This window comes from Ipomoea nil, unplaced genomic scaffold, assembly GCF_001879475.1.
Source record: "Ipomoea nil cultivar Tokyo-kokei standard unplaced genomic scaffold, Asagao_1.1 scaffold2653, whole genome shotgun sequence".
Taxonomy (NCBI): domain Eukaryota; kingdom Viridiplantae; phylum Streptophyta; class Magnoliopsida; order Solanales; family Convolvulaceae; genus Ipomoea; species Ipomoea nil.
Genome location: NW_017619081.1, coordinates 1,190,528 through 1,216,450, shown reverse-complemented (window position 1 = coordinate 1,216,450; position 25,923 = coordinate 1,190,528). Strand labels below are relative to the sequence as shown.

The window sequence follows — 25,923 nt, the reverse complement described above, 5'->3', positions numbered from 1 at the left end:
AAGGTCAATTAGGCCCCTAAACTTTTAAAAAATACAATTAAACCCTCACACATGTCAAATTGAGTCAATGAATCCAAAAACTAGTAAATGGCCTGTTATTAGAAGTCATTTCGATTCCAACGACGAATTTCGGCCACCGGCGACAAAATCCGGCCACCGTTGTCAGATTCCGACCGTCCGGTCTTCTTCTCCAGTGCAAGACGACCGGACAGCCGGAATCTGACGACGGTGGCTGAAATTCGTCACCGGAATCCGTCGCTAGAATTGAAATGACATGTAATAACAGGTCATTTACCGATTTTTGGGCTTCATTGACCCAATTTGACATGTTTGAGGGTTTAATTGCACTTTTTTAAAATTTAGGGGCCTAACTGATCTTTGGGGTAAAGTTTAGGGGCATATTTGACCCTTTTCTATTTAATTAATGTAGTATACAAGTTTATATTATACTTCATTGTATTCGAATTAATTTAGAAAAACTTAAAGTTGATCTAACTAAAATAAAAATAAAATTACAAAGTATTTATGAATATAGTGTTATTCAAATTATTTTATCTAATTGATTATGTTTCATATTTTTTATAAATATTTTCACATTTTCACCACACTCAAGTATATTTTTGATTTCGACTCTAACTATTATGTAATCTATCAAAAACATTCTATTTTAATTTATAATATATTTTGTATTTTAACCTTATTATGGTTGTTTGGTATTATGTAATTGACCTTTCTAACGTCGTTTAAACTTCGCCCCCACTCAAATAATTTTCTGGCTCCGTCCCTGAATGAAACATTATTTGTTTACTTTTATTGGTTAGGTGTGTCTGAAGGTATTGTGCAATATAATCGTTACACCATATTATAGGAACTATCTTGCATTGTAGATTCGGGTGCAAAACGACATTCGGATTATGTAAATGTGATTAAGCAGAGACGGAGCCAAAGGTGGGGCAGCTACCCCCCTCACCCCACCTCGACCCCATATATAACCTTCGTGTGTGTATATATATATATATATATATATATATATATATATATATATATATATATATATATATATATATATATATATATATATATATATATATATATATATATACACACACTAGTTTTCTACGCGCATTGCGCGATTGGGATAATGCCCAATATTTTTTTTTTAATAAGTACTTTAAAGTATATCAGGCAAGATTATATGAGAATTGTTCATGCATAGATAATTGAATGTTGAATTTGCGTATTTAAATAGGTAATTCTAAGTTTACAAATGCAAGATAATATAGTCAATATTAATTATAATTGTCAATAAAATAATTGTATAGGTATGGTTGAAACCAAATACGGGACATAAGGGAGAGCAAATAAAAATTAGGGCATAAAATATTAAATATATACTAATATTGAAGAGCTAACTGCTGATTGCCAAACAAGGACATTACGAGACAGTTTCCCACTCCAATTTGTTGTGTGATTTGAATATGATTGGCATAATTATATATTTTTTATTTTTTAAAATAATAATAATAATAATAATAATAATAATAATAATAATAATAATAATAATAATAATAATTATTATTATTATTATTATTATTATTATTATTATTATTATTATTATTATACCCTTATGTCATTTTACATGTTAATTTAATTTTTTCAAATATATTTTTACCAACCGTGGATATAATTCGCTGGTCAAATCCGCTAATATAATCCGAACGCTAACTGCTAACTCCTGATTGTTAAACAAGGATATTGCGAGGTAGTTCTTACTTCAATTTGTTGTGTGATTTGAATATTCTATTTGTCAACAAATCCGTCAAGTAGTTAATATGATTGGCTTTATTAATTATATTTTTCTTTAATTTTTTCATGGTATTAATAAAATACTTGGTAAATAAATATATAGCATTATTTTGTATTATAACTTTGATATTTAATTAAAAAATAGTGCACAGAAAAGATAATAGACAATGTAGTGAATATAATTAATTGATGAATTTGAATGTAAAGAATTTTTACATTGGAGAAATATAAAGACAATATAACTAATAAAATTATTTCTCTTAATTAATTTATTGATAATGAATATTTTTTTTAATAAAGACATTATAGGGACAATGTAGCGAATATAATCAATTGATGAATTTGAATGTAAATAATTTTTATATTGGATAAAAATAAAGACAATATAACTAATGAAATTATTTCTCTTATTTAATTTATTGAAATTAATATTTTTTTAATAAAGACATTGTAGACACATAATTCTAAAATAAAGAAATGCATATGTATTATTTTTTGTTGTAGCTACTAAATTATTATTTTTAATTTAATAAGAGTAAAATAGAGTACTAATTATGCCAACTTTGATTAGGATGAGGTTCGAACCTAAGACCTTTCTTATTGAAATCAATGAGTAAGTTAATGGTGAATTAACAGAAACTAACGGAAAAGATAATATTTAACGGAAAAGTTAACGGATAATCATATTCATTAAGGATAAATTAGGAAATCCTAAGGAAAAATTAAAATCTGATTAATCTGAGCCATTCATTTGATTAAAAAATTTGACTGCCATTTTTTCTACCCATTATAGGCCTAACTCTCTTGGGCTCTTATCTTACATATAATAAAGCTATATGGTTGGGAGGTAATTAATGTTATAATAATGTTACAATTAATTACCAACATTATTATTATTACTAGCTATAAATATAAAATAGCCACAACATCTTTTACTATAAAACAAAAAAAAAAAAAAAAAGCACAACATTTGAAAAATAAAATAGCTATTTTTTTTTTCTCGCCCATAACAAAGGATTACATATATTGAATTAATGGAGTTATTAAATGTTATGATATTAGGATTAAGGATTCCGATTCCCGATTAATAGAAAATATGAAACGATGCAATATTAATTAAATATCTGGTTTTACCATGAAAGTCTATTTGATATACTTTTGTTATTTATGGTGGTTCTTGGGATTACAATATTAATTAAATTTTTGATGAAAGCCTATTCGATATCTGAAACAATGCAATTAATGAAAGCCTCTACATATAATTTTTCTCCCTCTCAAATGCTTCAAAGAAATGGCAGAAGCGAGAAGGGATGAAGAAAGCAAATGTTGCGGGCTGTGGGTCTATTATTGGACTTCAGAATAAAAAAAATCATTTAAGCCATAAATAAAAATTTAAATATATATATATATAAATGTATATATCGTATGTGTCTTTAATGTTTTTCTGGATGTCTAAACTTAGGACTTTTAAAAGAAAAAAAATACATTTGAATTATCTCCACAAAAAGTGGTCTTGGACTTATAAAATGACATTTGAGTTTATGAAATGCCATGTGCATAAAGAATATATTATATAATCATATAAAAAAATGTGTTCAATTAGAGTTTAAATTTACTCATACAAAATTTGAAATTTGCTTTCTAAATGTAATTATCTTAGTTATTATTCGTATTGTGAAAATTATAATATAGATGAAATACAATTAAGAATAAATCAATGTAATTATGTAAATTCTCTTTATAAGTTTATTTGAATATATACATAATTAGAGATTATATTAACCATACAAAATTTTAATTATAATTTTGTATTCTATAAAAAATAATAAATACTTGACCAATGGAAGCTCACAAATATTATTATATTAAACAATTTAAAATATTTTTATTTTTTTCTATTTTTTATTTATATTTATAATAACATAATTTTTTCTCCGTGTATCGCGCGGGTGAACAATTTAAAATATTTTTATTTTTTCTATTTTTTATTTATATTTATAATAATATAATTTTTTTTCCCGTGCATCGCGCGGGTGAATTACTAGTTAGTATATATACTATACTATATGTGTGTGTGTGTGTGTGTGTGTGTGTGTGTGGAGGGGGGGGGGGGGGGTTCCTTTTCCCGCCAACCTAAGAGCATCCACACTAAAGGATCATAAAGGAGTTATTGTACAAGAACTATCTCATAGTAAAGATTATCACTGATGTGGGAGTGAAATAATAGGAAGATAATCCTCCTGCAAGTAACCAAATAATGTCAGAAAAATAAAATAAAAAAAATAATAAGAAAAGAAAGCAGTCAGTGTGGGAGATTGAGAGTGGTTGCCAGCAATCTTTCTTTGTTTTTATTTTTATTTTTCTAAAAGTGTTATTGTTAACTTGTCAGGCATGCAGCGCAACATCATTTTTTCTTTTAATATTTGATTTGTTTGTTTTTTATTGTTTTATTATTTATATATTAAAATTTTCACAAATTTCAATTATATAATATACGGAGTATATTTTTTATTAAATTTTGAATAATTTAATTACAATTAAAATAAAAATGATTAAAATAAATAAAGTAACAACAAAAATTAATTTATATATGTACAATTATTATTTTAATTAAATGTAGGTGTGTTTGTTTTAATTAATTTTCATAATTATAAATTTATAATTCAAATAAATGGTAGGACCACAAATAACTCATAGAAAACTTAAAACTGATGTGGAGAAGAGTTTTTTGTGATTGAGTGAAATAATAGAGGATGAGTTGGATGTTGAGACCCACAAATAACTCATAAATAACCCCAACTGATGAGGTTGCTCTAATAGGACGCCATTTTACTGTGACTTACTGCATATTCCGTTTTGCCGCCCACATAATTAATGTTGTTCCCTTAAAGTTACAGATTCCTAGATTCTATTCATATAAACCCGTTTCTGTTATCAATACCGTCAGATTAATTATATGCTAGTGGCCTTTCTTAACCACAATATAATTCAAAATAGATTGTCAAGCACTACATATATTGATATATAAATATACATATATGTATACGTATATCTGACAATTACAAAATACGGTAATCATATAATGTACTCAATGTAATATATATATATATATATATATATATATATATATATATATATATATATATACATATACATATATATATATATATATATATATATATATATATATATATATATATATATATGTATACATATATATATATGTGTGTGTGTGTGTAGCTGCTGTATAATAATAAATCTATAATCTATAACTAAAACTAATCTAAATCTAAATCGCCATACTATATTATGCATTTTATAGAGTTTTAAAAAATTCTCTCTCTAGAATTCTCTCTAGGGTTTTTGCAGACCTACTAGGGTTTTTCTAGGTTTTCAGACAATTTTTGTTCTAATCCTCCCTGAAAGATGGCCGATGATGTTGTTATGGATGGCGAGGTCAACCGACGTGATGAGGGGCTGGCCGAGATGGAAGAAGCGCGAGATAAGGGTTTAACGGATGGTGTTGAGATGCGCCGGATGATGGAAGGAATGCATGAGCCAAGGCGAATTGCTGATTGGGGGCAAGTAGGGAGGGAATACGGAGTGAATTCTGGATTGCAGTCGACAGCCGAGTTTCGGGAAGGTAGTGGTAGGGGGGAACGTGGCAGAGGCTTGAGGCGTGGGGGAGGTGTGTTGGCAGGTGACTCAGGCGGCTTGCATGGGGGTGGCGTGGGCGGTTTAGAAGGGGCTGATGTAGGCAGTGTGGGTAGAGGAGGGAATAGAGGCAGAATGGGGACGGTTCAGCATGGGAGGGGGGATGGGGGGTCTACACGGCAGCAAGGGGTGGTGGGGGGGTGTGGCAGAGTTGACGGATAGATGGGCGGAGATGGCGTTGATGGAGGAGGAGGGGGCGGTGTTTATGCCGGAGGGTGGAGATGCGGTGGTAGAGGGTGATGGGGAGGAGGAGGAGGAGACATGGAGGATTGTCGGGCGGTTTTTGACGCAGAAGCTGATAAAACTGGACTTTATGAGGCAGGTTCTGGCGTCTGTTTGGCAACCGGTACGTGGAGTACAGGTAACGGAGATTCAAAGGGGTTTGTTCTTATTTGTTTTTTTCCATAAGACGGATATGGAATACGTGCTGAATGGGGGACCCTGGGCTTTTGAGAATAATGCTCTTGTGTGTCGAGAGGTGTTGGATGGGGTAAATCCTGTGGATGTAGAGTTGGATATGATTGACATGTGGGTACAGTTGCATGATATGCCAAAGGGGTACACGTCGCATACAATTCTAGAACAGGCAGGGAATTTTTTGGGCTCTTTTGTTAAACATGATGACCGATTTGAAGGGGCGCCATGGCTAACGTTTCACCGTATTCGGGTGTCAATCTCAGTTGATAGGCCACTCAGAAGAAGGATGAGGTTGATGAAGAGAGATGAGACTACAGCATGGGTAAATTTTCGGTATGAACGGCTGCATAAGTTTTGCTACTTTTGTGGTTGTATGGGTCACTTGCATACTTTCTGTATACACGCTAGGGAGGCTGGAATTCCGGTGGAAAGGTACCTGTACGGCCCGGATATGCGAGCTGTTGGATCCCGGAGTGCTCCTAGAGCGGTTGGGGATAGCTGGCTTGTTCCGGTTGGCGGGAAACCACGACCATTGGGAGTCAAGCTACGTGTGGTAGATGGGGGACAAGGAAGTGGGGGTGTCACACCCACGAGTATGTCTGAGGATGAGGTGGTGGTGGCTACGGCAAAGCGACACAGGCATGGGACGGAGGGGGGAGAAGATAGTGGAAACGATGAGGTAACAATTGCGGCTGGTTCAAAAAACTTGTCCATGGCGGGAGCTGGTGTTCAGCCCCGCCCATCATCATGAGTACTTTGAGCTGGAACTGTCGTGGCTTGGGCAATCCACGCACAGTTCGACAGATTGTGGGCCTAGCGTCCAGTAAGAAGCCGATTTTGTGTTCTTGATGGAGACCAAGGTACCACGGATACATGCAGAACGGATCCGGGTTACGCTTGGGTATGAATGTTTGTTTTATGTTGATAACGATGGTTTGAGTGGAAGAATGGAGCTTTTATGGAAGAAGAATAATACGGTGAGGCTTTTAAGCTACTCGCAGAGTCATATTGAAGTGGAAGTAAGCTTGTTTAATAAGTTATGGCGCATGACATGTATCTATGGTATCCCCGAGCGTGGTAGGCGGGAGGAGACATGGGATTTGCTTGGTAGTCTGAAGACTAGATCCTTATTGCCCTGGGTGGTGATAGGAGACTTTAATAATCTCCTATATCAGCATGAGAGGAAGGGGGGAAATCCGTATCCTAATAGTCTGTTACGGGGTTTCGGAGATGCTGTGGATGACTGTGGTTTGATTCAAATGCCAATGAGGGGCCACCAATTTACGTGGCAGAAGGGAAAGGGGACGCCGAATTGGATAGAGGAAAGGTTGGACAAGGCTTTAATAACGAATGATTGGGGCCTGCTCAATGAGAATGCATGGTTGGAGAATATTCGAACCCGGGCCTCGGATCACTCGATCCTTTTCCTCAGTATTAATGCAATTTGCATGCCAAGGGGAAGGGGGCCGCGGAGATTCAGGTTTGAAATGGCTTGGCTATTAGATGAGGGGTGCAAAGAAGTAATAGAAACGGCCTGGCAGGAGGGGAAGACGGAGGGATTGCTGCATTGCCAGCAGTTGCGTGGAGAAAAATTAATGCGGTGGGGGGGGTGACCAGTTTCATAAATTCGGGAAACGAATTAACCAGCTACAGCAGAGGCAGGATGCCATACGAGATAGACGAGATTTGGTAGCGCTAGCTGAGTACCAACAGATTGAGAATTCCCTGAAACGAATCGAGGCCCATGAGGATGTGTTCTGGAGGCAGCGAGCTAAGCAGCACTGGCTACGCGGGGCTGATACGAATACAAAATTTTATCACAGGTATGCCTCTGCACGTAGGAAAAAGAATTTTATTTCTAGTATTAAATGTAATGCTGGTAACTGGGTGGAGGGGGATGATATGCATGCTGCTATACAAAATTATTTTGACAATATTTTTGCCTCTAGTGGATTGAGTTGTGATGATCCACTTTTTGGGGTCCTAGCCCCACGAGTAACGTTAGAACAGAATGCGATGCTTGACTGCCCTTTTGAAACTAATGAGGTTAAAGAGGCTCTCTTTTCAATGTATCCGGATAAGGCACCGGGTCCGGATGGGTTAAACCCGGGTTTTTACCAGCAGTTTTGGGGGATAGTGGGAGAAGATGTATCTGGCTTTATAACGAATGCTTTGAATTCCTGTGTATTCCCCGACGGATTGAATGATACTAACATTGTTTTGATACCGAAGAAGGAGTTGCCTGAGACAGTTGCAGATTTAAGGTCGATTGTGTTGAGTAATGTCATTTACAGAATTATGGCCAAGATGATAGCAAATAGGATGAAAACACTAATGGGAGGATTAATATCAGAATCCCAGAGTGCTTTTATCCCGGGAAGGCTAATCACTGACAACATTCTAGTAGCAGCAGAGGTGGGGCATTATCTGAATAGAAAGCAATGTGGTAGAGTGGGGTGGAGTGCTTTAAAGTTAGATATGTCAAAAGCCTATGACAGAATGGAGTGGAACTTTCTTGAAAGGATGCTGACTGTTATGGGTTTTAGTGAGAAGTGGATAAAGCTCATTATGCTGTGTGTAAAGACTGTTAATTATACTGTAATGGTAAATGGTATAGCAGGGGGCACGTAAAACCAACCAGGGGACTCAGGCAGGGAGACCCTCTCTCTCCGTATTTATTTATTATTTGTGCAGAGGCTCTCTCGATGGTATTACAGTATGAACAGTTGGCAGGCTCAATACATGGGTGCAGAGTTGCAAGGGGGGCTCCACCTGTATCGCACCTATTTTTTGCGGATGATAGTCTCCTATTTTTTAAAGCAAATATCCAGGAGGCGGGAGTTATAAGGCAGTGCCTTGCAAGGTATGAGAAATTGTCAGGCCAGGTGGTGAATTATAATAAATCAAATATATGTTTTAGCAGAAATACCTAGGAGGCTGACAGGGTGCAGATAGCGGATTGTCTGGGGTGGTGCAAGCACCCAATTTTGGAAAATATTTGGGCCTACCTTCCTTTGTTGGGAGAAATAAGAGAGCTGTTTTTTCGTATGTGGAGGAAAAGATCAGGCAACGAATTGGTTCGTGGAGTAAAAAGTTACTTTCTCAGGCTGGTAAGGAAGTGTTATTGAAAAGTGTAGCGCAATCTATGCCTACCTATTCGATGAGTGTTTTTTTGTTACCTGAGACAGTTTGTCAGTCAATTGAGCGAACTATGAATAAATATTGGTGGGGGAATGGAAGAGAAAGGGGTATACATTGGAAGGCATGGGACAGGTTGTGCATACCAAAGAAGTATGGTGGTCTGGGTTTTAAAGAACTAAGGGATTTTAATCTAGCTATGCTGGGTAAACAGGCATGGCATTTTTTAACGGACCCAGGATCACTCGTGGCTAAAATTTATAAGGCAAGGTATTATCCCACAACCAGTTTTACAGATGCAACTATTGGTAATTGCCCAAGTTACTGTTGGAGAAGTATAATGGCAGCTCATGCAATGGTAGTCTCAGGGGTGCGAAGGAGAATTGGGAATGGGCAGACAACTTTAATATGGGGACATCCGTGGTTACGAGATAATCCTAGCCCGTTGATTCAAACAAAAATGCCACAGCAATTGAGAGAGGCACGAGTTGCAGGATTAATTGATTTACAGACTAATACCTGGGATCCACATATCTTGTCTGACTTATTTATTCCTGAAGATGTGGAGCGAATAAATATGATCCCTGTGAATCCTGAGTATGAGGACTCATGGTATTGGATGAGTGACCCCAAGGGGACATATACAGTAAAGAATGCCTATAGGCATATTGTGGGTGATTATGTGAATAATCCAGCAAATTTTGATAAATGGGTTGCAATGTGGAAAATAAAAGTCCCCCCAAGTGGAAAACTTTCTTGTGGAGAGCCATATGTGACATTTTGCCAACAACCCTTAACTTGATATTTAAAAGGGTGGAGGTGGACCCAACATGCCCAATGTGTGGTTTAGATCATGAAGATGTGATGCATGCTTTAGTACTCTGTGAATATTCTAGACTTGTTTGGAATATAACACAATTGCCTATTACTAATATTATTGCAGACTCTTTTACAACATGGCTAAAAGGGGCTATGGCGGTCTTAACGGAGGAGCAGACCCGGTTAATGGTAGCAATATTATATTATATTTGGAGAACCCGGAATTCAGCTGTCTGGAAGGGATCAATGATGCGGCCTGCCCAATTAGTCAGAGCAGCCACCGTAGCACTACAGGCATATGGCGCTGCCCATGTCCGCCGAACCGAGCTGGCAGCGGCATCGGAGCACTTGAACGGTATAGGGGAGGGCGGTCTAAGGTGTTATGTAGACGCGGGTTTCCGGCACGACACGGGCGAGGCTACGTACGGCATGATAATAATAGCGCCAGATGGATCTTTTGTGGCAGCAAGGAATGGCAATTTACCGATTTGTTTTTCACCACTTATGGCGGAGGCCCAGGCATACAAGGAAGCACTATCCTGGCTAGTTGAACGAAACAACACATCAATAAGTTTACTCACGGATTGCATGGAATTGGCTACGATTATCCGACACCATCACACGCCGATCCATTCGTACGTTGGGGTCACGATTGACCAGTGCAGAACGTTTATGTCTTTATTTAATCGTATTACTTTGGATTACATCTCTAGACAGGTTAATTTACATGCGCATACTTTAGCTACGTTAGCATTTACACAGGATCAAGCTATGTACTGGGATGCTATCCCACCTGACGCTATTTCGGCTTTGATTCATTAATACAATCGCAAGATTGACCTTCAAAAAAAAAATCTAAATCTAAATCTAAATAAAAAAAAATAAAAAATCTGAAATAATATCAAGTGCACCGGCAAATTATTACAAATTCATTGGAATAATACAAAGTAGATAAAAAATGCTCAGATTATAAAGATAAAGAATTTAAATTTAAATGAACACCAACATTTAATAACATGGTGGTGTTCCAAGACTACCTCATTATGAAAACTCTTCGATATTAGTAATGTAAATCTCTGATTTGTGCCTATAAAAGGCTACCTTCAGATTTTGATTTCGGCCATAATGAACCTGTTCTGGCCATCACCATTAAGTATCTTCAAAACAGTTCTAAAATGTCTTCCCTGTTTATTGCTATAAAAGATATCCACCCTGTCCACAAGCTGAGAGGCATTAAAGTACGTTGTGTAAGGGTCTATGACGTGCCTGAAATGAGGGGAGGAGGGAGTACCATCAAGAGTATGGAGTGTCTGCTTCATGATGACCAGGTAGCCTTTTATAGTTTTTTTATTTACTGCATTGTAAAACAAAAGCATGTTTACATCTCTATTACTTCATTCTGCAAAACAGATGCAAGAAAAACATATTTAAGTACATAGGCAAATACTCCATGCTATTGATTATATACTGTATTAGTTTACTTTTTTGCAGGGAGATTATATACATGTCAATATTCAGAACAAAGATGTTGTCAAATACAAAGAAGTTATAAAAGAAGGGCAGCTTTATGAGATCAAGAACTTCTATGCTCTTACAAATTATTACTTGTACAAGGTCACACAACACAAATATATGCTCAAGTTCAATTATAAAATCGAAGTCAAACAGATAAATTCTATAGGCTTTCCCCTTCTTATGTTTCGGTTAACCAGTTTTGTCTCTTTGAAAGATCCCAAGGAAGTTAATGACAAGAAGCTCATTGGTAATACACTTCTACTCTTACTATTAGAACTGCTTAATCTTATAATAACTGCTTATATTCTTTGAATATTTTGCAGATGTTATAGGTCGTGTGGTGGAGATCTATAATCCTGTTGACAAGATTGTGGGTGGGAAAGCAACAAGACTGATTGACTTTCAAATCTGTGATAATGTGTATGTTTTATTTTGAATCATGTCAAAACTAATTCTTTGTAGATTAATTAAGTTTAGCCTAAATCCTACTTGTATATTTCATGTATTTACTTAACTTATTTAGTAAACTTTATACCTACCAAAAACAGTGACAATTACTTGATGTGTACCTTGTGGGATTCTCATGTTGACTCTCTACTGCCATACTACAATTCAAATTCGAAGGAACCAGTCATTGTAGTTATTCAATGTTGTAGAGCCAAGGTGGTGAGTGGTGAGTTTTCTAACCTTAAACATATTTCTTATTTTGCATTACTATGTCAACAATGCTATGTTTTTTTTTTTTTACATACTTTTTTATAGGTGAGGAGAGAATAACATCTTCATATGATGCAACAAAGCTATGGTTTAATGCTGAGTTTGATGAGTTCAAGGACTTCAGATCAAAGTTAGTATATATACTGCATATACTTACTTCAATTTATCACTTCTAAACAACTTAAATATTCTGAATTTTTTTATTTTTTTTTTTTTGCAGGTTAAAAGTTCAAGAGACTCCTATTAAAAGTCTGAGCACTGTCACTCTTCATTCACGGTCCACAGGGATTGATAGTTTCCAAAAGGGTGAAAGAATTGTCTCAACAATCTTTGATCTCTATAAGCTGCAAGGGGTTAGTTTTCCATTATGCATTCTTTCTTTGAAATCTATGATGTTATATTTAACTTATTTTATCTAACTAAATTTTCAGGATGAGGATTACTATGTGCCTGCTGAAATTATGGCTATAGAGGCTTCAAGAGGGGAGTGGTACTACATGGCTTGCATGACACATGGCTGTAACAAGAAGCTTAAAAATACTGAAGGGTCCCTAATCTGTGAAAAGTGTGAAAAACTCTATGAGGAAGGTACATCTAGATAAAAAGTGTTGGTTAGAGCCTTAGACAAAACTATAGATGCCCCTTTCCTGCTCTGGGATAGGGAAGTAGCAGAATTGGTTGGCAATCCCGCTGCTCTTTTGTATGATAAGTACAAAAATGTACTTTCTAATCTTCTAAAAATTGTATAAACTTTCTAGAATATAAATTCTATTTTCACTAATCCTATTACTTATCAGGCTGATTTTGACATCCCCACTGAGCTGTAAGTACTGATTGGTTTAAAAATGGTGTTTAAAGTGCGGATTAAAAGAGATCAAATGAAAGGGACTAATCCAGTTTTCAATGTAATGAGGGTCCAAAGGGATGAGGATTTATTATCCGCGTACTGTGCCAGATTGTTTGAAGATCAAGACAAAGATCTCATGTCATAGCAGATAAAAGAGGATGAGAACACTACTGAACATTCAGAGGTGAATTTTGTTGACCTACTTTTAGTTCAAATACATATATTATTTGTTATACATCATAGTCATTGGGAAAAGAAATTTTAATTTATTCCCTAATGTTTTGCAGGAAGCATCTAAAGAAGAAGATGTCAATAGTCCTGTTAATACACATCCATCACAAATCCAAGGGAATGCTAAAGCTGACTCACCTACTACGAAAAGGTCACTGCTGGATCAGTTTTCATCATCAAAATGGAGCAAAAGGTCTAAGGGGACAGACATTACGAAGGAAAAAATGAATTGAAGTATTTGATAAAGATTTGTGAAGAACATTTTAAGCACTTTGAACTATGCTTAGTTTTTTTTTTTTTTTTTTTTTTTTTTTTTTTTTTTTTTTTTTGACATCCCCTTTACTGTTTTGTTGAAACAAAACTGTAAAGACAATCTATCTGTTGGATTTTATGATTATGTGGTCCTGTTAAATACTTTGTTTTTGGTTGCTATTATTGTCTATGTTTTCTTTTATGTTTAACTATGTTTTCAGGACAGAAACTTCAATGGTTTTTTATCTACATCTTAACTGTTTGTTGGTTATTTACCTAGGTTATTATTCTGTGATCCTATTTTATATTTTGTTTTTTGTTATCTTATTTTACATGTGTTGCTATTATTAGCTGGTTTTTTTTTTTTTTTTTTTTTTTTTTTTTTTGTGTTTAACAATGCTTTTAGGATGTTTACTTCAATGGTGTTTATGGCAAGTTTCATGAGTACAATCAGAGCTACCTGGAGCTGGAATGGCTTGAAGACAAACATCTGGAATTATAGTACTTAGAATGTGTCTTGGTATGTATAGACAATGAGAAGGCTTTAAAGCCATTTTGTTTGTCTAAAAAAATGTAACCTAAGTTCAGTGAATTGTAGTTCTAATTCACTGAAAATATAACTTATAAGGTACTCAATTTTGAGATATAATGTACTAGGTGTGTTTTACTCACATTATGTTACCTAATTTAAGTGTTTTGTCTGTCTAATGCCTATATAACTTGGAAATGATATATTACAAACCTAAGAAAAAAAAAATAAGGATATCATTCCAGCTTGGACAATGACTTAAAAAAAAAAAAAACAAACAAACAGTTCTTATCTAACATAAACAGTTGCATTTTATAAGATAAATGGCAAACAAAAACAATCCAACTCCCAAAAATGACTTAACATTTTTAAAAACTGTACAAAATTAGGATATAATAATCAAAGTAGGCATCAGATAATTTAACAAATCCACAAATTAACATAACTAACTATAGAATAATATAAAATGTTTGCTCAGAATAAACCTTCTCTTACAGAGTTCTGTAACCAAACCACATCAAAAAAAAAAAAAAGTTAAAAGTCAAAATTGACATTAAAAAAATTAGAGAATCATTTGTAAGGTTATAGTCACAATCAGTTCAAAATGGCATTCACTTTGGTTGGACTAATTACTCATATATGCAAATACTTAAAAAAAATACTTCAGGTCATGAAAGTTTATAAATAATGCATAAGATTTTATTATAATCTGATGCCTGAATTGAACTTGAACTAAAAAATAGTTTTAAATTAATAAGAGGTGACAAGTGTTAAAGAGGAGTGACGGTAAGTATGTTACCGGAAATATAATATGAGAATAACAATAGTTGTATTGCAAGTTTTCAGTACAGAATTCAGCGTCCCCCTCCTCATCCAAGAATCATCTACTTATACATGTCTATTAACGGTACGTAACAGCTATATTATAATGAGTTAAGCCATTATTTCCTTGTCTTGAATGAGCATAGTAAATGTCTCATTGTAACGTTTTCATCCGTTGGTATTCTGTCCGTGGAGTTCTGCCCGTTGACTTTCCATGCGGTGCCGGGTCAGGTGCTGTTGACAACCCGGGTTGGGTGCTGGCACCATTACTCTGTCACCAGCCCCCCTACTCCCAAGTCTGGCAGGCGTTTGAGTTTGCTTGAGAGTAAAACTGAATCATTCTGACACTGTATAGAATTCTAGACAATCTAGAATATATGATCTTATTTTCCAAACCATATATGATTGTAGTTTCCAAAGCCTTCTTTGCATCTAAAATATTTACTTTACTTTTTTATCGCGTGCATCCATGCAATATAAACCTTAGCCCTCAGAGCAGTTTGGGCACCTCTTCTACCAACTCTTGTCACCACTTTTGTAAGTTTTCGCACTCTATTTTTATTTTTACATTTCTATTTTTTTTCTTTTTTCTGCTGGCCGAGACGGGCTTCGGCCTAGGTTGGTCGAGGTGCGCGCCTCGGCCGATTGTGGCCGAGGCGCTCTCGGCCGACTGTGGCCGAGGCATGCGCCTCGGCTGATCATGGTCAAGGCGTGCGCCTCGGCCGAGACGGGCTTCGACCTAATTTTTTTTTTTATGCCGGCCGAGACGGGCTTGGGCCTATGCTCCTTGGCCAGTTTCTGGCCAAGGCGTGCGCCTTGGCCGACTGTTGCCGAGGCGCACGCCTCGGCCGATTGTGGCCGAGGCGGTCCTCGGCCTTCGCAACTATTTTTTTTTAAACATGCATATTCGTATTTTTGTCTATTTTTTGGCAGGACAGTCCTGTCCTTGAGTATTGCGGGCCTACTTGTAGACCAGGTTAGTGTCTTTTTTTTAGAGATATCGTACATTCTATTGATGATGATGAATTTCCCTCTGTACGGTGATGAGGAGTACCTTCCCTATGACACTGACTCTCCCATGTATGAGGATTTTCCCCCAGTTCCTTATGATGCTGACCCATCCAATTCGTCAACACCTGAAACTCGTCCGGAAAAAAAAAAAAAAAAAAAAAAAAAAAAAGGCGCAGGGCCTCGTTCTCCCCTCTCGATAACTCTCTTGTCCTGTCCACGCGACCTCAGCTGGAATCCCAAGACTAGGAGGACTTCAAAGGTCTCATTGGTCCCAATGTCCTAGCCCTCCCTCCTGAGCTCGATGCTAGTATTGCCAATCTCCCTCACGTTAAGTATTTTGGGGTCCATCTTTTATCTTTGCAACTTGGGCTTCGATTTCCCCTTCATCGTTTCCTTGTAGAATTCCTTAATTATTACGAGATAGTTCCTGGCCAACTTGTCCCCAATGGCCACCAAGCCATTGCTGGCTTTCTTTCAGTGTGTCAGGAGAGAAAAATAGAACTCACGTTGAGTCTTTTCCAGGTTATGTTCGTAGTCGGTAGGTCATCTGGAGAGGCTAAGGGATTCGTTATCGTTTCTAGTAGGCCGTACCAGAAACTTTTTAATGACCGTTCTTCTTACAATAAGGATTGGAAACCCAAGTTCTATTTTATTTCTATTGTTGGCTCTTCGTCCCTCAAGATTAAGTGGGGATCTCAACTACGTTGCCTCCCTCTCATGGATAGTAGTCCGTCTGTTAGCCATGCTGTAAATGAGCTGATGAGGGATGGTTCCTTAAAGATTGCTGATTACACCACCGAGTGGAAGTTTGAAAGTTTGGGTTTTGTGAGAGTTCAACTGGCTGCCCTTGCACCTATGGGTACCCTTCTGTCGCCTCCCGGCTATACGTGTTGATTACTAACTCTAACTTGTTTCCCTTTGCTGCAGGTGTCATGACTTCGAGAACTGATCGGTACATGTGCGGTTACAACAGCCTCCATCCAAGAAGAGTAAGACAGAGAATAGTATGGCTGACAATTCTCGTGGGAAGGGGAAGAAGGGCCAGGTTGTGGCTGTTGAGGAGGTGAGGATGCCGCCGCCACCGACTGCAACTCCTGCCGCGTCGAAGGCCATTACTCCTACCCCGCCTAAGGCTGTCGCCCCGTATCCTCAGCCCCCCGAGCTGGGAGAAGCTTCCGTGGAACAGAGTTCACGTGTCCGGACCAATTTGATCCGGCGGGGGGCGGATGTGCCTCCAGGAGCGTCCATAATAAAGAGTAGTCTGAATGCGGTTGAGTATGCCTCTTGTATTGCGCCTACTGCGGATGTTGATTACCTCGCTGCCATGGATGTGAATTTACTACAAGAGCGGTATCTTCGACATATTTTTGAGGTTAGTTTTCTCCCACTCTAGGTTGCGTCTTCCTTGTTTTGGCATATCTCACTTTGTGCAGTATTGCAGACTATGCTGGAGGGACAAGTCATTCATGCCCAGCGCCTATGAGTGACGGACACACTTGTCGAGGATGTTAAAGGCCTCGGTGCGGACAATAAAAGCCTCAAGGACCTGCTGTTGGCCTGGGAAGGAGCTCTAAGCAATATGGAAGGTGAGCTAGGGATACTAAGGAAGGAACACAAAGCACTTATAGTTGCTTTGAGGAAGGAGTAGGAAGCGTTGAAGAAGGAGCAGGAGGATCATGAGAAGACTCGCGCTACCCATGTCGCTGCCCTTCGCGAGGCGGGAGAGATTTATAAGCGGTCCACCAAGTATAAGGAGGATGTGATGAGCTACATGAGCAACCCTGAAGCTGTCCGTGAATTCTTCAACACTGAAGCTCGCCGGGAAGCGATCGAAGCCGAGGCGCAAGTTGCTTTCGAGGTTGGGATGTACGCAAAGCAACAACAAATATTCCCAATGCTGCGCGAAAAGATTCCAGGTTTCGATCTAGTGGTCCTCGGCTTGCCTGTGATAGAAGAAAATCCTGATCCTGATGCGAAGAATGATGCAGCTGAAGGCCTGTCTGCCGAGAAGGATGCTACCCGTGAGTGTACCCCTCTGGACGAGTTCCTTGGTGTCGACATCAGCGGCGTTCCCTTTGCTCCTCTTGAGCAGATTGTGAACGAGGATCTTACGGACAAGGAGTAGTCCCTCTCTTTAGCTTGCTTGGAATAATGTGACTATTATCCTCTTATTTTGTTATGCTTGATTTTATGCTTGAAATACCGTTGTCAGACAATTACTTTCGCACACTTTGAAATTAATTCGAAATAGATTCGTTATTTGGCACTTCGTCCTACGCCTTTGATTTTTTGTTTTTTGTTTTTTTGTTTTTTTTTTATATATATATACAGGCCGAGATGGGCTTTAGCTCTGGCCGAGGCGTGGGCCGAGGCCGAGGCAGTCCTCGGCCCTCGCTTGTTGTTGTTGTTGTTTTTTTTTTTTTGTTTTTGTTTTTTTTTTGAACACGCTTTCGCTTTGTAAACGGTGATAACGAACTTGTTTCAGTAGATAACATGGGCGGACCATGATTACAAGATACTATTCAAAGATATAAGCAAATAACCTGGGCGGACTATGATTACCAAAGCACCAATGATGGTAAGTATGCTACCGGAAATATAATATGAGAATAACAATAGTTGTATTGCAAATTTTCAGTACAGAATTTAGTGTCCCCCCTCCTCATCCAAGAATCATCTACTTATACATGTCTACTAACGGTACGTAACAGCTATATTATAATGAGGAGCTGAGCAATTATTTCCTTGTCTTGAATGAGCGTAGTAAATGTCTCATTGTAACGTTTCCATCCGTTGGTATTCTGTCCGTTGGAGTTCTGCCCGTTGGCTTTTCATGCGATGCCAGGTCAGGTGTTGTTGACAACCCGGGTTGGGTGCTGGAATTAAATGAGTTTTTAATAATTGTAAAACTTATATTAGAATGTGTATTAGCAGGATTGTAGTTTTCTGACTAGGTTATAAGCACTCCACTGTGTATTAGAAATTGTAAAATACTAATTCTTTATTCTTTTGGAACTAAAGTATTGAATTGGAATGGCACTTAATGAACCAAACAAGTTTCTCTAATTATATATCCAGTTCATTATGAATGTTTAAAAAGTTGGATTTTGTTAAATGGAAGTTTGTTGACATATATAAAAATGAGTTTTGAGAATTTTTAAAACTTATAATTTTTACATTAATTTGTAGTGTTGAAATTTTAGGGCTTTATTTTCTGAAGTGAACAATTATAGCTGCAAAAGGGGGAAAAAGTTTGGGAAATAAACACTTGTCGAGATGACTAAATTATAAGAATATACTACAAAGTGCTTTCAAAAAGCATTTTTACAATAGCTGAAGTCTATTAATACACCACAAATGCTTTGATCTTAAAAAGATGTACAAATAGAAATTAAACAACTTTTGTGCATCAGAAATCTTTTTCATCATTGGCCAGATTCTGGGAACAAAAATGATAGTAATTTGTTCAGAAATAATCAATAAAGAATCTACATCATTACTCAGTTCTGAACACCATTATTTAAAGAAGAAATTAAATAGCAACAGTCATAGCAAGTTCAATAAAGAATAAACTGTTTTCCAGATAACTTTTGAAGTGAAAAGTTTTTTGACAACTATAATTAATGAACATCTAAGATCTCAACTTGAATAAATCATACAAAAATTTACAGACACATAATTTGGAGATGATGCAAATTAACAAATCTGCAATCATTGCCTATAAGATCATGTAATTTACATTTTCAGTCACAATAGATGAGTAACAAATATGATTTCACATCATTTTAATCAACATATTACCAGGTGGCAGGACTGCACATTCTCGGTTCGCCATACCTATATCTGTCAATGAAGATTCCACTTGCAACATAAGTTAGGGCACCCCTGTAACACCCCAGATTTTCAAGATATTTAAAACTTATAAAATAAAGGTGGAATCCCATTAAATCTCAAAACATAATACAAGAGTACGGGGTGCTATGCCACACCTGAGCTAGAGAACCCAGGTGCACAGGCTAACTATCTAATATCCTTAGTAATGTAAATGCATAACCATGGCATGCAAGCCGAAGGGGAAACTATCTACTTCTACGTTCCAAGTTCTAGCGCGCTCCGGTGACCTATTCTTCTGTGCCTGAAAGCCAAATATATCTGTTCAGCGAGAGATGCTGGTAACCCACTCCAACGCGTTGAAATACAATACATATAGATATACGAAAATCATTTTGAAGCATGGAGATATATCCTACGAGACTCTAGCTTTTAAAACCGGGAATGACTCGACAGATAAGGCTAGACCCAAGCAACAGTTATAACAGGCGTATACAATTCTCAACAGGCAAGACAGATAAAGCTGAGCACAATTAATAATCATAACCCAATGTAAACAATCCCCAGCATAAATCCCTTAGTCACGTCCCCCAATATACTCATAAACACAACTCCTCCATATCTCATCACATAGCACACTTTGTTGGCGCCACAGGACCAATCGCATGCCCATACATGAGGGTCAGCGCATATAGCTCTGACACGGCCCCGCAACACCCTGCCCCGTCTCACCTTACGGAGGAGCCGATCGCAACCGACTGATGGACCTTTGTCCTACATAGTATTTATATACCTGACCGGTCTTTACCAGCCTGGTTAACAGTTGGGATGGTTCTCAGCCCATTCAACTGCCCGTATAGTGGACCTTTGTCCTATATAATATTTATATACCTGACCGGTCTCTACCAGCCTGGTTAACAGCCGGTATGGTTCTCAGCCCACCCGACTGCCCGTATAGTGGAACTTAGTCCTATATAATATTTATATACCTGACCGGTCTCTACCAGCCTGGTTAACAGCCGGTATGGTTCTCAGCCCACCCGACTGCCCGTATAGCCTGATTGATCTCAACCAATTCGGGGTGGCACGCACACATAACACGTAGCAAGCACATGCAACCCACATAAACATATTGGGAAGGGGAGGAAACGTATAACAAAACCTATGCGTGATCCTTCACATGCTAAGAATAGTCCTAAAGGGTTCATACTCCTTTCACCTAGGTCAGCGGGGTACCAATTCAACTAGCATGCAATATATAAGACTCATACAACCTACGAACGGTACCCGAAATATCAGACTAGACATAGGCACGATAGACGGAGTCCGTTGGGACACCACGGGGGTCGGGGAAACATCAAACGGGGAAGCCGAAATCCCCAATTGGGGTGCAAACCAGCGAGTAGCCGGTGGGTGAGGGATCACCCGCCGGCGGTAACAAAACCGGGCAGCGGGTGCCCGGCAGGCAGCTGCCCGCCCGCCGGCTGCCCGCTGCCGGCGTTGCCCAAGGAGGCCGCGGGTAGGTGGCGGGTCCCCTACCCCCACCTACCCCCCACTGACTCTTTTCATCAAGAAACGCCCCGGGAACCTTTGTGGAACCCGAAACCATGCTTGGACACTTTCAAACGCAATTGATAACACACGTAGACAATTAACGGATCAAAATCAGGAAACAATTGGCACCTAACCTATCATGCTTTTCTAAACGTAATAAACACCCAATCATGCGAATTCCCACCCAATATACCAAGAATAATTCCATACGATACAACCTAGGGTTCTAATCACTTTTATGCCAACAAGAATACGATTCGTCTTCTAATTACAAGATTCGGTACAAATAACACATAAGTATCAAGAACGCCATACAATTATCAAGAACAACATATAATTATCAAGAACTCCACGTAATCGTTAAGAACACCATAATTATCAAGAATCTCCCGATATCAAGATCACCCATGGAATTATCCCATCAATCATCAATAATAACATCACAAATCATCAATACACAATAATATGGGGGGATCCTACGGGGGAAATCATAGCTATGAAAATAGGTTTTGTTGAGACATGGGTTACCTCTTAGCCTTAATTAATTCCTTGGCTATGAAGGGTCTTTCTTTAAGCTTTCTTGTTTTCTTGATTTCTTCTAGGGGGATTCTTGGAGCTCTTTGGGGAGGTGGGGCGTTATTCTTGTGGGGGGTTTCTAGGTGCCTCTTAAGTCCCTATTTATATATTTAGGAGTCCTAGTTAGGAACTAATATTATGGGCTTGCTAGTTCTATTTCTTTTGGGACTAAGGATTGGGTTTAGGGATAAGGGCCCGTGGACTATGGTGGGCCTTCCTAATTAATTATTGTGATTTAATTCTTTCTTTTGGGTAATTGATTAAATGATTTAATTGATCTTAGGGGTCGTAACACGGGAAAACCCCATTGGCTGAGCTTATTATGCAAAGCAAGTTGATCATATGGGATGAAGCTCCAATGATGCACAAATTTTGTTTTGAAGCCCTAGATAGAACTATGAGGGATTTGTTGCGCTCTAGAAATCCAAATAGTTATGATATGACATTTGGTGGTAAAACGGTTATTTTGTGTGGTGATTTTAGGCAATTCTACAAGTAATTCCAAAAGGCACAAGACAAGATATTGTTGGGGCGAGCATAAATTCGTCATATCTTTGGAGATCCTGTAAAGTATTTAGGCTAACTAAGAATCTACACCTAAGAAGTGTATAATCACCGATTGAGGCTAAACAAATTGAAGAGTTTGCAAACTGGATAGCTAATATAGGTGACGGTACACTTGGTAATTCAAGTGATGGTGAAGCAGATTTTACAATTCCAGATGAGTTTTTGCTCAGGTCTGATGATGATCCTATTGCTACAATTGTTGATAACATCTTCCCTAGCTTTGGACGTGGTAATGAGGATCTGTCATATCTTAAGCATAGTGCTATATTGGCTCCAACATTGGATGTGGTAGATAGCATTAACAAATACATGAATGATCATAATCCAGCTGAGGGTAGGACTTACTTGAGTTGTGATTCAGTTTGTAAATCAGATTCAAATACCGATATGTTAGCGGATTTGCACACTCCTGAATTCTTGAATGGTCTGCGATGTTCTTGAGTACCCAATCATGCTTTGACTTCGAAAGTTGGGTCACCGGTTATGCTTTGAGAAATATTGATCACACTCTTGGCTTATGCAACGGTACAAGATTAATTGTAACAAGGTTAGTTGATCACGTTTTGGAAAGATTAGGTGCGGTACAAATGCAGGTACTAGAGTATTGATTCCCAGAATGTCACTTACACCGTCAAATCCAAGATTGCCTTTCAAATTCCAACGAAAGCAATTTCCTTTGATGCTATCCTATGCCATGACAATAAACAAAAGCCAAGGACAAACTCTTTCAAAAGTGAGATTGTTTTTAAAAAGACCCGTCTTTAACCATGGTCAAATGTACGTAGCTGTTTCAAGAGTTAGTAATCCAAGGTTTTTAAAAATATTGATTTGTGGCGAAAATGATACATGTCTAAGTAAGACAAAAAATATTTTGTACAAAGAAGTCTTCAACAATGTGTAATAAAATTTCAATTTGTTTCTTTTCAAATTTATTATATTTTCAATTACTATTTTTTACACGGTATATTCCATATACTATATATATGGCGGTGCATCGCACATGTGCAACTACTAGTCTACTAAATGTCAACAAGAAATGAGTTAGATTAGTTGGTAGAGCATATGTTTGGTTATAATAAAGGTCAAGGGTTTGAATCCTTTGGCATTAACATATTTTTACAGTTTTTTTGACTCCTTCCTTATGGCTTCAACACACGTATATATAACATTCTTTTATATTAATAATGAGATTTGTAATTTATAATGTGTTTTCTATTCAAATTATTTTATCAAATTAATTACTTCGTATGTTTCATATTTTATACAACTATATTTCTTAGGTAATTTATTTATTTTTTAAAAATTATCTCTTTTGTTTTAATGTTTCGTCTTTACTGGAAAAAAATTTTGAATCTATCCCTACTTGCCCCCCCCCCCCTCCCAACATAATTTCTGACTCCGTCCCTGTGGTTAGGTCATCAAATCTAAAGCATGCAAGATATGCAAATCCATGTAGAAATATTTTATAGAGACGTGAATTATTTCAAAATATTGTTGAAAAGGATAGTTTTTTTAAAAAAAATATTATAAAGCAAACTTGCACAATAAAATACATTATTAATTAGCAAGTAATCACTTCGTCACTTAATTTTTTTACTCATTATTATTATCTCCTCCGACAATATGCCAACGACCTCATATACAATATGTGACATCCAATTGATTTATATATACTAATAAATTATATATTATAAACCACGTATTTTCTCATCTTTATTGATTTTCATCTATCTTATCTCAACTTATTCTACAGTTCTGATATGTCCGCACAACTGTACGGGAGAACAACGACGCACCAGATCGAGCATAGACCTATATAAATCCAAGTTCGTATGTGGTTATGCTCTCCCATGCGATCATGCAGACATATTAGACCCGTAGGATGAACTCAAATTAGACGGAGGGAAAAAACGAGTAAGTATTATTTCGATAGTACACTAAGTTCTAGTGACCGGTGCACTTATGAGTGCTTTGTGGTGCATTACTTGATGCTATGTGGTGCACCACCAAGTGACTGAAAATCAATAGAAAGGGAAAAAACACGGTGACATTTTTGTAATTTTGTGCACCATGTATATTTCGATGGTGCACTAAGTGCTAGTATGTGGTGCACTGATGAGTGAATTGCAGTGTATAACCCAAAAAAAAAAAAGAAAAAGAAAAAACGGTAGGTTCAATACACCCGTTGAATGGTGCAATACTAGGGATGTCAATTGTACCTGCACCCGACGGGGAACCCGATTTCCCGCTCCTACGGGGACGGGAATGGGGACAGAAATAGAGAATCGGGGATGGGGATCGAGACAATTTTGAATTCTCCGCCGGGAACGGAGGCGGGGATGGGAAGTACTCTCCCCGCCTCGCCCTGTCCCCGATATATATATATATATATATATATATATATATATATATATATATATATATATATATATATATATATATATATATATATATATATATATATATATATATATATATATATATATATATATATATATATATAGAGAGAGAGAGAGAGAGAGAGAGACAACACACACATATGTAGTACTTTGTATATAATATATATAATTTTAGAAGCATTCTTGTCATTGTATGTCATGCTTTTGAAATGCATATTTAAATAACATGTTTAATTGTAAAATATTGAATACTACTTTAAGTTGGGAATGAACATATATGCGTTATTTATTTAAATGTTTTTTAATGTTTAATTTTTATTTTTTTTATAACTTATTAATGGGGTGGGAATTCCCCGTCCCTGAATAATCCTCGTAGGGATGGGGACGGGGACGGGGAATGGGAAGAAAGTCGGGGGCGGGGATGGGGGCATGTCCCCCGCCCCCACCCCGCCCCGTCCCGTTGACATCCCTATGCAATACAAAGTGCAGTAGAGAGCACTCACAAATGCACTACATACCAGTACTTAGCGCACCACAAAATTAAACTTGATATATTTCGATGGTGCACTTATGGGTGGTATAGTGCACTTATGAGTTATCTGTGATGCAACACCAAAAAGGGAAAAAACGTCATTGGTTCAATAAATTCATTGAGTGGTGCAATACAAAGTGCACTATAAATCACTCAAAGTGCACCACAAAAGCACTCATAAGTGTACCACACACTAGCACATAGTGCAACGCCGAAATATACATGTTGTAGAAAACTATGAAATTGCCACCGCGTATTTTTTTTCTTTTTTATATATGATGGATTTAATTAACCCGGGGTAGCCCGAATTACTAAAACCGACTAAGAACGTAAATAGAAAAATAGGTAAAACGATGTCTTAAGGTTGCGGGGACTGCATATTGTATTAACTCGTATTGCAAAGCTATTACAAAGGATTTGTCGTTCAGACAAGGTAGATCAAGATGTCTTAACAAGAAAATTACAAGCCTATTTATGCCAAGGAAATCTCAACCAATTAGTGTTAAATTTGTGGTGGGCCACGAGACTAAGCCAGACCCATACGATGAGCTATAAGACTAAGTCAAAGCCCATCATTCCGAGCCTGGAAGCAGGCTCCAAACTTGAGACTCTTCTTGGGCAACTCGAATTATACATTTCCGGACCC

At 37.4% G+C, this 25,923-nt stretch overlaps 2 protein-coding genes across 2 annotated transcripts; both read left to right on the top strand.

Moving 5' to 3' along the window:
* Positions 1–5,232: 5,232 nt before the first annotated feature.
* On the top strand, positions 5,233–5,682 carry LOC109154691 (glycine-rich protein DOT1-like). Its single transcript, XM_019302425.1, has one exon. It carries the CDS (start codon positions 5,233–5,235, stop codon positions 5,680–5,682), a length of 450 nt encoding a protein of 149 aa, XP_019157970.1.
* A 16,494-nt stretch (positions 5,683–22,176) lies between these two features.
* Positions 22,177–22,787, top strand: LOC109154690. Its single transcript, XM_019302424.1, has 2 exons — positions 22,177–22,231; positions 22,438–22,787. Exons 1-2 carry the CDS (start codon positions 22,177–22,179, stop codon positions 22,785–22,787), a joined length of 405 nt encoding a protein of 134 aa, XP_019157969.1.
* The last annotated feature ends 3,136 nt before the right edge of the window (positions 22,788–25,923 follow it).